This window comes from Canis lupus, chromosome 2, assembly GCF_048164855.1.
Source record: "Canis lupus baileyi chromosome 2, mCanLup2.hap1, whole genome shotgun sequence".
Taxonomy (NCBI): domain Eukaryota; kingdom Metazoa; phylum Chordata; class Mammalia; order Carnivora; family Canidae; genus Canis; species Canis lupus.
Genome location: NC_132839.1, coordinates 19018889 through 19035181, shown reverse-complemented (window position 1 = coordinate 19035181; position 16293 = coordinate 19018889). Strand labels below are relative to the sequence as shown.

The 16293-nt window shown below is 39.7% G+C and overlaps 1 protein-coding gene across 1 annotated transcript in view; it reads left to right on the top strand.

Annotated features, from left to right (window-relative positions):
- Window positions 1–16293, top strand: part of ADGRV1 (adhesion G protein-coupled receptor V1) — a 520471-nt gene that overhangs the window by 455723 nt on the left and 48455 nt on the right. Inside the window, exon 87 of the mRNA XM_072791879.1 lies at window positions 185–306. Coding sequence (XP_072647980.1) covers window positions 185–306 — 122 coding nt within the window. The remainder of the gene's footprint in view (window positions 1–184; window positions 307–16293) is intronic.

Sequence of the window (16293 nt, the reverse complement as noted above, 5' to 3'; positions counted from 1 at the left end):
CAGCAATGTGCCTTCTCTTCGCTGGCATAAGAATGGGATTTCCAAGGTTGTTCTTTCAAAATGGGTACTTAGGCATACAGAGTATCACAAAAAAAGACCCAATTTGCATCTGTGTGTATGTGTGACTATGCAGTATACCAAAGCTCAAAAAAAAAAAAACGTTTTGTTTTTTTTTAATTTCTAGAAATTCCACTGGTTTTATATCTCTTTGGCCTGATTTCTGTGACATGGCTTTGGGGAGGCCTGCACATGGCTTACAGACACTTCTGGATGTTGGTCCTCTTTGTCATTTTCAACAGTCTGCAGGTAAGCTTACAATTTGGTTACTGATGGCACACGTGTATCCTAACGAACACAGGGCATGGAGTTTCAAAGTCAAGGAATCAGGTGTCTACACACAGATGAATTCTTAAATACAACGTCATGCCGCGTTGTAGAATAAAATGATGGGGGCAGCTAAATCTTTAATAACTGAAATATGGCTTCCAACTTGCTGATTGTACAGATAGGGAAGACATAAAATATTTACCCTCCTTTATTTAGATAACATCTGAGTAACTACAGAATCATATTTCTCTTTCAGCAAGATTGATGTTTGTAAACTTTTCAAATGGTAGCCATGGAGGACCTATGCACATACTTGAATGGTGGCTAAATCTAGAAGTTAGATCGATTGAGGAGTGAAATAGCAGTGTTCAAGCAGTCCACGCTCAAGTCTGCTTAGTGAAATGAAAGTGTTTTGGTTCACTGAAAAATGATTGACATCCTCTAAGTCTGGCAGTGCCCAGACTAAATTAGTTTTGTGAGCGTGCTTGGATAGCTAACTAGAAATTATATAACTGTAGCAAAAATTAAAGCTGACTTTTTTAGTGCTTTTGTTAAAATGGAAAAAAGTTGCACCCTGAAATTAACAAATGGAACAAATGAACTCATTTTCCTTATTTTCCAAAGTGAAAAGATCTGTCCAGACCAAAATAATTTCTTGAGTTTAGCAAAGATATCTCTAAACAGTCCTTATTTTGACCACCATCTCACAAGGAACACGTGTAGAAAAACCTATTAGGATTATAGCATACAACTAAAATAAGACTCAAAGCATATTTATTTCGATTTAATTTTGAAGAGACAGTTTATTCAGTGACACCATATCTTCCAGCAGGGTGCCTAATCAAATCATAAAATGGATTTAGGAAGGGCGAAAATACAAAGTAACTTGAAAGTGTGGCATCAAGTTGATACAAGTACATACACAGACATCTCGCTTATAACAATAGTGATAATCAAGTGCCTACTGCTGGCACATTGTGTTAGCACTACCAGTACCAGGATGAAGGTGACAGGCCTGCACCTCAAGAATGTGATGATTCAAGACACTAAAACGATTACCGGTAAGAATACACTCTGGCAGGTGCAAACAAAACATTTTAAGAGCTGAGTGAATGGCCTGTTTACTCCTGCCTGTGCTAGCATTTGAGATGAGCCCCAGAAGTGAGCCGCTCAGGTCAGAGACCCTGTCAGGTCACCTTTGAATCCCTAGGGCCTAGTGAAACTAACACCAGGATCCACACTGACAGATCCCGGATGTATTTTATTTGGTGGACACACAACAGTACACAGAAATTGCTTGCTATTTGTTACAGACTTTTAAAATTGAGAAATCTCACATAAAAACCCAAATTTCTGGCTTTCCTTTAATGACAGTACTTGCTTGACAGCAATTCTCAAGTCCTAAGTAGATGCTTCCCCCTTTAGATGGGGTGTGTGACCTTATTACACATGATAGACTGCATTCGTTCATTTCACCTGCTCGTAAGTTTGTGACACCTTTAATGGTGATTGAGTAAGTGATGAGTGTATGGTTAGAGATGGGTATTTCAGGCAGAGAAACAGCATTAGCCCGGGCAGCACAAAGGGAAAGTGATTCATCTTGCCGAGATTTAGCAAGGAGCTGGGGTGGGGGTGGGAAGAAGAAAGGCTTTGTAGTCAGGAAGGTAATGCTGGGCACAGAGGCGGACAAGGGAAGCTTGGCCTCCATGCCATGTTACTGTGCTTGGGATGGGATGTTACACTTCAGCTTTTAAGCAGTGGGAAGCCATCAAAGTTGGAGTTTTTGTTTGTTTTGTTCTGATTTTTTGTATTTTGTGAGTTTTTTAGTTTTTAATTTTTTTTAAGATTTTATTTATTTATTCATGAGGGATACAGAGAAAGAGAGAGGCAGAGACACAGGCAGAGGGAGAAGCAGGCTCCATGCAGGGAGCCAAATGTGGGACTCGATCCCAGGACTCTAAGATCATGCCCTGGGCTGAAGGCAGGTGCTCAACCGCTGAGCCACCCAGGTGTCCCTTAATTTTCTAAATTTTGACTGGAAGTGACACATTGTACTACTTGTTAGAAGGATAACTAGAAACAATTAGGAGGGTATTGAAATGTGGAACAGCTCCAGTTAGGTGAGCGACTATCATATTCCGATCTCTAACGCTCTGGCAACATATCTGCAAATAGAAAGTAGGTGGTAGGTTTGTAAATTGTAAAGGTAACCATTAATGAAATTTGGCTAGCCAGTAAAATGTAGGAATGTGGAGTATGAAAGAACAACATTATTTAGAAATGCCCAGCTTCGGGCACCTGAGTGCCTCAGTGAGTTAAGGGTCCTACTCTTAATTTTAGCTCAGGTCATGATCCCAGGGCTGTGGGATGGGATTCCCCACTGAGCATGGAGTCTGCTTGAGATTCTTTTCCCATCCCTCTCCCTCCCTCTCTGTTCCTCCCCCTTGCTCACGCATGTCCTTGCTCACGCATGTGTTTGCTCACTCTCTCTCTCAAATAGTTAATAAATAAATAAAATCAGAAAGAAAGAAAGAAAGAAAGAAAGAAAGAAAGAAAGAAAGAAAGAAAGAAAGAAAGGAAGGAAGGAAGGAAGGAAGGAAGGAAGGAAGAGAAAGGAGAGAGAGAAAGGAAGGAACGGAGAAAGAAGAGAAAGAGAGAAAGAGAGAAAGAGAGAAAGAAAGAAAGAAAAGAAAGAAAGAAAGAAAGAAAAGAAAGAAAAGAGAAAGAAAAGAAAGAAAAGAAAAGAAAAGAGAAAGAGAAAATGCCTGGCTCAGGTGAATGGCCAAGCACCAACAACTTTAGTCAACATGAAGATCACATCCAGTGCAGGGTTCTAGGAAATCTGCACTGAGCTTGGTGAGTTGGTAAGATGTGGAAGACAGTGGTAAAGCTACTAATATTTCAGTAACTAGGTATTGGGAGAGGGCTAGTGAAAGTGATTATTAATGAAAGGGAACCAGGTTAGAAGAGTTTGGAGTTGCAGATAGAAAAGAAAGCTTCAAAAGAAGACAGTATTAACTCTGTCAAGTGTAGCAGAGAAGGTAAATAGGATGAAAGCTGAGGGCAGTGTGGTCCAGTGTAGTGCTCCCCATCTGGTTTGTGGACAAACCAGTGGTTTGTATCAGAGTCACACGGATGACTGGTTGGAACACAGATTGTGAGGCCCCACACCCAGACTTTCTGATACAGTGCATCTGGGCAGATCTGAGAGTTTGCTTTTCTAACAAGTCCCCAGATGATGCTGATTCAGCCGGTCTAGGGACCACAGTTTCGAAACTGCTGATAGAGTAGAGCAACTGGACTATCTGGTTGACTTCAGCTGAGTCACGGATACAAATTTTTTTCTACTTTCTATTTTCTTCATCTGTGAAATGGGGATAAATACTATTTAGGATTACGATGTGATTTAATTAAATAGCATAACAAATATAAAGCAATCGTACAATATTTCACACATAAGGAATGGTTATTTTTATTGAAGAGTTTAATTGAGAACAGAGAGAAAGTAATAGCTTAGGAAGAACGTTTGACTGGTTGGTTCAAAGATTTTTTGTTTGTTTTCTTGTGTCAAGAAACAACAAAGGAGACACTGACAAGTGTAAGAAAGATTCCGCTGTGGCAAGATCATGGACACAGCAGGAAGAACAGAAGTGATAGAGGGCAGGGGAGAGGTATTTTGCTCTCTGAGGCTAGGGAAGGAGGGAAGAATAGGTAAACATGGAAAAACCATTTTAAAGCTAGAAGTGTGGAAAGTTGGAATTTGCATCTAATGCACTCTTTTCTCTGAAAGTCAGGAAGCAGGGACATTTGCTGAGAAAAATATGTTGAAAGCTTGAGCTAAAAGCAGTAAAAGGTGGGACGCCTGGGTGGCTCAGCGGTTGAGCATCTGCCTTCGACCCAGGGTGTGATCTCAGTCCCGGGATCAAGCCCCACATCAGGCCCCCACAGGGAGCCTGCTTCTCCCTCTGCCTATGTCTCTGCCTCTCTCTCTGTGTCTCTCATGAATAAAACAAAACTGTTGGGCATTAAGCAATATTTCACGGGGAGATATAAAAGAAATCATAATGGTCTATTTCTTAGAGCACCTTAAAGCTAAGTGTATGTAAAAACTAAAAACATTTCAAATTCACATGTAATGAGCTTAATTCCATCTATGTGGCACTATTGAAGCAATGAGTTTCTGTATCACTCTGGCACATTAGTACATTCCTGGTACCAGGACTCAGTGAATCATTCCTAAAAAGAATACCTGTTAAGAAACATTTAAAAATATGATTCCACTAGCATTTATTGGGGTTCACTTAGTTTATAAACTGCCTCATATCTTTAACTTGAGCCTTTTTCATGGAATGGGACTATTCTATGACTATATAGTAGCAAGATCTTCCAAGTATGTTCCATGAAGACCTAATGGTTATTATCTTTTTTTAAAAAAACTAGCCTTTGTATTTTTTTAACTGGCTTTTGTCAACACAGGCAACTACAAAAGTATATATCTTATGCTTGGCTACTATGTTTTGCTCAAAGGAAATTACTGCCTTGTTTTTTATCCAGATTATTATTATGTGATAGGTGCTCAAAGACTAACAGATGAAAGGTATCTTTTTATAATATTCTGAAATTTTAAATATTTATTATTTGATGCAATTTTTAAAAGGGAATTTTTTTTTCAGTAAACTCTATCCCAACATGAGACTCAAACTCACAACCTGAGATCAAGAGTCTCATGATGGGATGCCTGGGTGGCTCAGTGGTTGAGCATCTGCCTTGGGCTCAGGATGTGATCATGGAGTTCTGGGATCGAGTCCCACATCAGGCTCCCTGTGGGGAACCTGCTTCTCCGTTTGCCTTGTCTTTGTGTCTCTCATGAATAAATAAATAAAGTCCTTAAAGAAAAAAATTCTCATGTTTTATCAACTGAGCCAGCCAGGTGCCCCAAAAAGAGAGTCTCGGGAATTTTTTTTTTTTACCTGAGTATAGTTGACACACAATGTTACATTAGTTCCAGGCATCCAACATAGTGATTCACCATCTCTATACATTATGCTATGCTCAGGACAAGTGTAGATACTGTCACTATGCAACACTATTATACTATCGTTGTGTTCTCTATGTTGTGCCTTTCATTGCTGTGACAGGAAGTCTGCTGTATCTCCCACTCCCCTTTATCCATTTTGCCCATCTTCCCCCACCACCTCCCTCTGGCAATCATCAGTTTGTTCTCTGTATTTATAGGTCTGATTCTGCTTTTCCTTTGTTTACTCTTTTTTTTTTTTTTTTTTTTTTAGATTCTACATGTAAGTAAACTCATATGGCATTTATCTTTCACAGTCTGCCTTATTTCACTTAGCATAATACTCTCTAGGTCCACCCATGTTATCACAAATGGCACAATCTCATTCTTCTTTAAAGCTGCATAATATTTCATTGTGTATAAATAAATAAATAAGTAAGTAAGTAAGTAAGTAATCCCAGTAGTTTATTTTTGCTTTAAAAAAGGGAATCCTAATCACTTGAAATATTATCAGGAATTTCTTGATCACCTTCTGAAGATTCAAAGTTGAGCTACCAAGTATCTAATACTTTTGAGCATTTAAGAAAATGTTTATGAAGTACTTTATAAAGCATGATGGATACAAATGCAGAGTGAGGTTAGAAAAATTGTCATTCTAAATATGTCTGCTATTATTTTTATTGGTTAGTAATCTTATTGACTGTTGTGGTGCAAGACTCACTTCCTACCAGCTTTCTAGCTCTAGTACCAAAGGAGCTTATTCCTGAATAGGAACATCCTATGTAGGACTTAAATTACCCTCACCCTGGATCACGGACAATGCAGAAACCAGTCACATGGTGACGGGTACTCTGGCCAGTCCTGGGTCATAAGCAGACTCCATTGGTAGAAGGAATTGAATTGATCTCATTGATCTCACAAAAACCACATAGAATGGAGTTCCCAGCAGAGGAAAGGATGCTTTTATCATAAAAAGGTACAACAGTGGTAGGTAGGCCTGTAACATATGTCCACTATATATATTTTCTAAATTTTCTTGTTCATTCATGTGAGTTTGGAAAAGGCCAAAGACAGCTATTGTCAAACCACAAGGATACTTCATCTGTGTAGTGTCAGTTTATTATGAATATCATCTGACCAAATGATGATATATATAACTCTGTAGAGTCCACAAGAAATTCATAAGGGACCACACTTAATATGTTTAATATTTTTCTAATTCCATTATCCATTAATCCAATAACCTTTATTTTTTTAAATGAATTGAGTTTGTTATTTCTGAGATTTGTGCTAATGTTTATACATCACAGCTTTCTTAGACTCTTTAGTCCAAGGTATAGCCAAACTGTGTGATGATAATGGGAGTAATCACCAGGCTTGAACTCAGCTGGTAGGCACTGCTCCAACCCTATCAGTTGCTCGGGTATTGAAACAGCTAGTGCTTTAACTCTGTGCATGTGTCCCAGGCTCTTAGCCACGTAAGCTAGGAGCATCCCCAGGCTTCCAGCAGCCGAAAGGCTAATGCTTGGCCAGATGGGGAGCCTCCAGGAACCTAACTGCAGTTCTAGACCTGCAGCCATTCTGATGGGTCAGTGTCTGTGCCACACTGCATCAAACATTTTACGTATCACTCCTAGCTTAATTATGTTCTAAGGTATTTTCTATTTTTAACCTGAACCAGTGAGATTCAGACTTAAATAACAGCATTTATTTCATATTTTCTTCTAGAGCTTTCTAGTGCGAAATCTAACAATTTTGTCACATGTGTAGGGAATCCCATGTAGAGATATTAAGGGTGACCAGAATATCAGGCAGGAGCTTCTTGAGATGCTGGAAAACAAGTTTTTGGAGGAGATTCATATACATAGAAGAACCTTTCCAAAAACTGAAATGCATTCTTGGAATGCATAAGTTGGCAAGGGAGCCGAACTTCACATAGTATTGGGATGTGACACTTCTCAGGATGGGAGTTATGAGACCACATTGTTTGGAGTCCTATTTGACTGTCTCTCTGTAACTGGCTTATACGTGTTCGTTTATACGAGCATCTGGTCTCGAGATGTTCCCTGGCAGTTTTTGAACTATTCGGTATTCCAGAGAAGGGAGTCACAACATGGTATTTGTAGCTAAAAATACATAGCCTATGTTCAAATTTAAGATCAGCTGGTTAAAATCGTTTTTATTTCTAGCCCCATGTCTTCAAACAGCTAAGTGGCTGGGAAGTAAATAACTCAAAGGTGGAAACAGTTTCTTCTACTTTTTTATTGTATTTTGGTGGCCACTAGAGTGCTTTGAACACATAATGCATCTTTTATACAGAAAAATAGTGTTTCTGGGACTCCCTGGTGGCTCAGTGGTTGAGCGTCTGCCTTTGGCTTAGGTCGTGATCCTGGGGTCCTGGGATGGGGTCCTGCATCAGGCAACCCACAGGGAGCCTGCTTCTCCCTCTGCCTGTGTCTCTGCATCTCTCTCTGTGTCTCTCATGAATAAATAAAATCTTTAAAAAAAATAAAGAAAAATAGTGTTTCTTTTCTTCCTCCTTTCTTTCCCTCCTCCTTCCTTCTTTCTTCCTTCTTTCTTTTCTTCCTTGCTTTCCATATATCTCTTGTTATATGTCAAATTTCAGTTTTAAAACTAAAGCCTTTTTTTTAAAGATTTTTTTTATTTATGAGCGAGAGTGTGCGTGTGCACCAGAGGGGGAAGGGCAGAGGGAGAGCAAGAGGGACAAGCAGCCTCCATGCTGAGCATAAAGCCCAATGCTAAAAAAAAAAAAAAAAAGCCCAATGCTGAGCCCCATGCAAGCTCAATCCCAGCACCCTGAGATCATGACCAAGCCGAAGTCAGATACTTAACTGACTGAGCCACCCAGGTGCCCGAAAACTAAGGCCTTCTTTAACGAAGAAATTTTCCCAAATTCAAATAGTCCTTGAGTTATCATGAAATGGATCATGTTTCTTTGCTCATAAAAACATAGAGTTCATTGCAAACGGAATAGAAAATTAATAATCCTCCTTTAATTTTCTTCTGTGAGAATTCCCCTTTAGCATCCAGAGGGGTTCAGTGCAGGTGTCGGCTCAGATACAGTACATACTTAGTCTTGGCTGCTTCCTTTTGAGGATAAACAGCTCTTGGGAAATACACATTGTTAAATAATCAGTTACAGAGGACTAATTGTTTCAAGGCACTCCCTTTGCAATTGCTTTCCAACAGCCAACAGTAATAAGAAATGTCACTTTGTTTCCATTGGAGACTAGCACATGAACTATTCATGAAGAGTGGAAAAGCAATCTTCCCAGAAAACCCTGGAATAAACATGGTGAAGCCAGGGGAGGTTGGGACTCTCATTGATTTGTCCCAGAGCCATGTCAAGTTCAGTGAGGAAAAAAAATAAAAAAAGGCTACACTCGTTTTGTAGCATGAGATGCAGAGACTAATGAATGCCTGGTGTGCTCTTCAAAACATCCCAGAACATTTCTATAACTTTACAAATAAATATACAGAAGCTAAGACAAGGAGGTGTACTTAAATTGTCTTGATTAGGTCATGCCACTGTCCAATGTTCAGTAACATCTGGGCTTGTGAGACAATCTTTGTGTTTTCCTGTAGTAAACTTCTTAACTCTATTTGACAATGAGTGACAGTGTCTAACATTGCCTCCTCATTACCTGGTTGATTGGCCAGGCTGGGCTCTTTGGACAGACGGCAGGAGTTTTACTTCTGTTTGTACTAGTTTCTGTAAATAAAAGTGTCAGGGTCCAATTGGCCAGTGGATGTCTTCCATGAATACAGTTTTAGTAATGAAGAGATTGTAGAGCCTACCTTTTGACATCTGGCCCTATCCTTGCAAAACAACAGGTGCCTCCATTTCTCCTGCCTTAATGCTTCCATTTCAGAGTTTTTTGTGTGCCCTTTGGAACCCATTTATTTATTTATTTATTTTTTTTTTTTTTTTTTTTTTTTTAATTTCAACCAAGTAGCCATGTCACAAGCGGTCCTGGATTCTGTAGGCCCTTACCTTACCAGTGAAGAGATCTAGCACACTCTGGTCCTTGAAAATAGCAATCGTATAAGAATTAGAGTAAGCAAGTCGTATACCTCGTTTTGTTAAAACTGTTTTGGGAGAGCAAAGCAAACAGTTAACATTTGGGGTTATTTTCTACCTTGTCATTCAGATTCTTTGCCTTAGTGTTAATTCATAATTTTTCCAGGGTCTAAAATTTTATTCTTATCTCTTACTCAAATATTGGGGCGGGAACAATGCATTTTTTGTACATACTTTTTATATGTATATAATTAGATGTATATAAATTCAAGGTTGAGCTGCGGGAAGCAGTGGAATGAGCATGCAGTTAAGTGTCATGAAACCTCTAGTCTATTGAATGACTTGACCCCTCTGAGTTTTAGTTACCTACTTTCCAGATGAAGGTAAAATCCAAAAATGCCTTAAATTTTTTTCCTAAGGATTATGTTAAAATTTATGTATAAAAATATAATTTGTGGGGCACTCAGGTGACTCAGTTAGGTAAGTGTCCAACCCTTGACTTCAGCTCAGGTCAAGATCTCAGGGTCCTCAGATCCAGCCCCATGTCTGGCTCCACACCCAGGGTGGTACCTGCTTGAGATATTCTCTCTCTCTGTCTCTCTCTCTCTCTCTGCCCCTCCCTGCTCACGCTCTCTCTGTCTCAAAAAAAATGTATATGAGGGCACCTAGGTGGCTCATTGGTTGAGTGTCTGCCTTCAGCTCAGGTCATGATCTCGGCATCCTGGGATCGAGTCCTCACATGGGGCCCGCTTCTCCCTCTGCCTGTATCTCTGCCTCTCTCTCTGTGTCTCTCATGAATAAATAAATAAAATCTTTTTAAAAAATTTATATGTATATAATTTATAAACTACATAACATTTTATGTACTATAAAGGAATAAATAGACAAAAAGAAATGGTTATCTCGGGAACTCTATAAAAGACAAATGAGAAGCCAAGGAGAGGAGATTTGTAAGCTTAGCCTTTAAATCCTCTCTTAAGCCACTCATTGTCCCATGAATGATCTCATCCCCTCACTCCTAGGTATTCCCTTCATGCAGGGGCCATAGCTCCCCTAGGTCTCCCATCACAGTGTTTGTGTTACGACATGGATCCACTGTAGTCATTCATCTGCTTTGAACTGTGTAGCAAATGCCTCAGGTCCAAGCAGGTAACTTTATGTGAGTGACATGAGTTTACTGCCAGACTGTAGGGTTTGGTGGGGACTGCAGAAGTGGAGAGTACAGACCCTGCTAAAAGCACGAAAATGACAAAAGCAAACATGGTGTGGGCCAAACAAAAGCTCTTCCAGGGGAAACCCCCCTGGGTCCAGGAGAACCTGGCTTTCAGGCTTTGTGATGGTCAGTCTGTTCATGGTTTGCCCCCTCCTCTTGGGGCAAAGCCAGGTTTGCTCGGGGGATCCCGGTGACTCAACTGAAAACGTCCTGTGTTTACTGGAACTTCTCCTCCGTGGCAGTCCTGGGACTCTGTTTTCTTGTCCTCTGCTGCTGTGAGACTGCTGCATGCTCTGCTTTGCTTTTCAGACTCAGGAGCGGCTGTATTCGAGTAGCTTCTTACCCTTTCATCCCACACCATAGGCAGCTTTGGAAGTGGCAGATGCCTTTATAGTTCCCTTTTGCTTCAGAATCTTGGCCCCTCAAGTCCTAGTACATTTGAACCCTACGTTTTTGTGTCCCCAACCTGGTCAGATTGCTGCAGGTCCCAGGCTGCAACTGTCTGTTCTGCCTCGAGGTAACTCTCTTTGAATCAGAAAATCCCCTAAAGGAAAGAAAAAAAAGGCAGTGACTGTAGGGCTCCCCGCTCTCTGGGTTTTGCTTGTGTCCAGGATCGCGGCCCCTGAAGTACTGGCTGTGTGGATGTCTTTCACCCGCTGCTTTGTTACTGCTCGTGTTGTCATTTCATTATTGTATGTGTGTGTCTGGAGGTATTTTCTCCGACTGGTAGAGTGGCACCCAGTAAGGGTTAATCTGATGTAAATTCCATCGGAGCCAAGAGCAAAAGTCTCAATGAATTTATTTTAACAAATCACTAATAAATGTTTAACACAACCTGAGTGCGTGTTGATAAATGAATTTAGAGCTTCTGCAAGTCATCAGATATGGAGTGGATAACCTCTAAAGACACATGCACTGTCCTGGTGCTCCTGGGAACATGAGGAAGGAAGTCTGTGCCTGGAACTTGGTTTTTTGGGTTTTGGGGGGGTTTTTGTTGTTGTTGTTTTTAGTAATCTCTATACCCAGTGTGGGGCTAGATTTCAGAACTGAGATCAAGTGTTGTTTTCTCTCACAGCTGAGCCAGCCAGGTGCCCCTATACCTGGAACTTCTTAAGGTCAGCTGATGAGGTGCACTTTATGTCTTGTACATCTCACACACACACACACACACACACACACACACACACACACAGAACAAGTAAGATCTTCATGCCTATTTCACAAAACTGGAAGAAACCAGTGAGGAAAACAGATAATCCACAACAAAGAGCAACTAAAGTTTGCATGTTCCAAAAGGTTACTGCTCTAGGAAATAGGTCTACCATCTCAAAATGTAGATTTAAAAACATGCCAGCTAAAATCCTAATGAATGGGACACCTGGATGGCTCAGCGGTTAAGCCCCGCCTGCAGCCCAGGGCGTGATCCTGGAGTCCCAGGATCTGAGTCCTGCATTGGGCTCCCTGCGAGGAGCCTGCTTCTCCCTCTGCCTGTGTCTCTGCCTCTCTCTGTGTCTCTCATGAATAAATAAGTAGAATCTTTAAAAAAAAAAAATCTTAATGAAAAAAAGTTTTAAATGGCATGAATTCAAATATAAACTGAAGTTTAAAAAAAAAATCTCTTTAGATAGATGGATCTCTCTATCCTGCAGAATAAATCAATTCTATGCCACTGTTTTCTTCTGCAAATGCAATTTCCTCTGCAAACAGCTTTAGAAATTACATGAAATAGTTTAAAATACTTTGGAATACAAATTTATAGTTTTGTGATCTTAGCCAAGTTCTTTATTTTCTCTGAAATGGGGATACTACGACTTACTTTATAAGGCATCTGTGGAAATCAACCAAAAAATATTTTAAGTTTCTAGCACATAATAGATGTTTAGTGACATTCACTGCTTTTATCCTGTCCCTAATGTGACCATATGCATTTGGTTTAAGATTATTTTCCCAAAAACAGAAACCCTGAGCTCCAGATCTTCATAGCATGTGTTTGAAGCCAGTTAGCTGTGTTTCTCTAATTGCTGATTATTTAGTCAGTTTAGAACCTGACAATGTCACAGGCCACATTCACTGAGCTACCATTTCCATCATCTTATTTGGCTATAAGACCCCAGTGTATAGATGCTACATAAGTATGATGTACACATTAAATCTATTAGTTATAATTTGTCCTTTGTTCTATAACATTTTGGAACATTTGGGGGCAATACATCAGGCTCTCTGTCAGTCTTGGGAACTCTTTATAAAGTGATATGATTATATATATATATTTTTTATCCTCACTGTTTGAGCCAGTATTGTAACACTGCAAATCTTGTCTTTGTTCATTGAAGAGCATTAACCTTAGATAAATTTTAGATAAATGTATTCATGTGTATATATATATTAAACCACATGCCTCTATGCTCAATATATATTATAATAAAAATCAACAATAACAACTAGTATTTATTAAATGCTTATTATATGGAATTATATCATTAATTTTTACAACAATCCTGCAAAGTAGATACTATTATTCTTGCCATTTTACATATGGAGAAATGGAGGCTTACAGAAATTAGGTAACTTAGGCAAGATCACACATCCTGTATACTACAATCAGTTCCCCCACTGGGCTTTGCAAGGCTGGAAGACCATAGAACCCTTATTGTTTACTTATCCCACAGTACCTTAGCAGAAGGCTTGTCAACAAATGCTTATTGAATCAAAAATTTTGCTAAATTAAAATACGTTAAATAGTAAAGTGAATTAAAATGCATACATAAGCATAACTAGCATGAATTATTGTTTGGTTATCTTTCACTTATAAAAATGAAGGCATTTCAGTAAATGTTCATCTAATTTAGCACTTATGGCCATTGCCAAGTTGCATTCTTCCCTCATTGGCTTAGTTGAAGATCATTATTTTTTTTAAATATTTTATTTATTTATTTATGAGAGACAAACACACCCACAGAGACAGAGAGAGAGAGAGAGAGAGAGAGAGAGAAGCAGAGACACAGGCAGAGGAAGAAGCAGGCTCCATGCAGGGAGCCTGACATGGGACTCAATCCCGGGGCTCCAGGATCAGGCCCTGAGCTGAAGGCAGTGCTAAACTGCAGAGCTACCCGGGCTGCCCAGTTGAAGATGATTATTGAGGGAGCTGGAGAGCAGTAGCATCCTACAGCAGGCTCCATACAAGACCAAGGATTCCACAGTGAATATTCTCCCACAGGTTCTCATATCCTTCATTTCCCTAGTACTCTAATTAGGCCAGTTTCAATAGAAGTGACTGAGCATCAAGTCAAGTTAGCAAGTTAGGTTCCTGTTGCTTGCTGAGGAACAGAGACAAGCACAGAGACAACAGAAATGGAAACAAACAAAATAAGTGACTCCTACCCCCAAAACTCTAAAAAGAAGCATGGAGTTGGTGTTGTGTCTGTGGCTTCCTTATGTCCATCCCCCTCGCCTTCTCTTCCTGTCACTCTGTCCACTTCACTTTGTAAAGCCCAGGCTTTCCAGTTGCTGCTACACCTGAACTGCCTTCAATCTAGATCAGTTGCCTAGTCTATCTTTTTAAATATGGTATAGACCTCATTAGACAGAAGAAAACGTACATGGGAGACACATTTAGAGGCTGAGACAGGACTGGAAGAAATGAAGTCCTAGATTGCATGGCCCAGGCTCTAAGAACAGGCATCTAGGAGGATGCCTATTCCAGGAGACCCAGAAGCCATGTGCACTGACCTAAACAGGCCAGATACAGTACGTTTCCCAAACCTCCTGTGATACTCTCGCCCATGATCTCCACTGTTCTCTGAAGTCTGTAACACACAATACCTTTCCGTGAATGTCAACCGAGTCCAAACATGACAGCAAATGCACAGTATACTTAACATTTTTCTAGGAAAACACTTGAAGTCTCTAGCTTTATTTTTCTACAATTAATTGATTGTTCTTGTGTGAAGACAAAGACATAGTAAACTTAGCACTAACTGGGGCTAGATGGACCATCTGAAATGATGGAATTGCAAAAGGAAGAGAACGGGAACTGTGGATTCATTGGCTATATGCAATCCAGAAATTGTCCCAAATGTGCCTGGGGTCTCCTAAAATGAAGGGAAGACATTGGTGCTTGAGAAGTCCTTGTATCCCTTTTGCTTCTCTGCTCTTTCTCCTCTTTGAGCATATATGTAGCCTCTTGTTGGTTGATGTGGTTGTAGCATTTTGTACTGAAGATTTGTCATTTTGTCATTGAATATCCACTTCCATCTTCAGCACTAGCAACAGTTAGAGAATCTCCAGTGGAATAGTGCAGAAAAGGAGTTTACTAGAAGTATATAATCTGATAACTACAGCTATATTAGTGACCTGATCACCTGCTAAAAGGAAGCTTTTCAAAGGAATTTTTTCTTTTTTAAATGAAGATTCACAGGCAGATTAAAATTGAATAACTATATATATGATCTTTCATCAAAAAGCTCTCAAATATTTTTCCCCTTCAAAGCCTGGGAAAATAATAGTTCATGGGGGGTAATCAGCACTATTACAATGAATTGGAGGGGCTATAGTCTTGCTAAATAAATTTTATAAGAGTTGCAAATGTTACTGAATGACAGGTGATATGCTCTTAAGTTATCTGGTTTCATGAAGAATCACTGTAAAGATAAAAGGGATATGTCTCTCTTCAGTGCTCATCCCAAGTATGAAAATTTTATCTGGCACTTCTGAGCCCATGAGGAATCTACTTTGTTATTCTATCATAACAGGACTGCATTAGTAATAAGTTAATTCATAATAATTTTTGTAATATTAACAATAATACATTTACATTTGTCAGTGTCTTTTAGAAATGTTTATGCTTGGGGCTCCTGGGTGGCTCAGTCATTTAAGTGGCTGCCTTTGGCTCAGGTCATGATCTTAGGGTCCTGGGTTCAAGCCCCACATCGGGCTCCTTGCTCAGTGGGGAGCCTGCTTCTCCCTCGGCCCCTCCCTTCTTCTCGTATGTGCACACTCTCTCTCTCACATAAATAAATAAAATCTTTTATAAAAAAGAAATGTTGGGATCCCTGGGTGTCACAGCGGTTTAGCGCCTGCCTTTGGCCCAGGGCGTGATCCTGGAGACCTAGGATCGAATCCCACATCAGGCTCCCGGTGCATGGAGCCTGCTTCTCCCTCTGCCTATGTCTCTGCCTCTCTCTCTCTCTCTGTGTGACTATCATAAATAAATAAAAAATAAAAATAATAATAAAAAAATAAAATAAAATAAAAAAGAAATGTTTATGCTAGAAGCAAGGTTTAAGTAGTCATCCCTATGGAAGCTTTTCAGTATATTGTATTCCTATGAGATACTTCTGAGAATTGTGTTTTATTTCCAAATACATACTGGCCTAAGATAAAGTGTTTGGATTGTCTCTCATAAGTGCCCATTTGAATGTCTCTCATAAGTGCCAATATGACTTTATGTGCATGCAGTCTTCAGTAAAATGAAATTATATGCTACAAGTAAATGAATATTGACAAATTACTGCTGAGTACAATAGTTGACTATAGATTCTCTACTAGAACCTCCTCTCCATTCTGTTCTTTACCCATGAGCTCCACTTCAAAAATAAATTATCAAATAAATAATCAGAAAAATGTTAAAAGAGCATAATATAGATGTGATCTGCAAGTACAAGAGATATCTTGAAGAATGGGTGCCTCGTTGCTGCA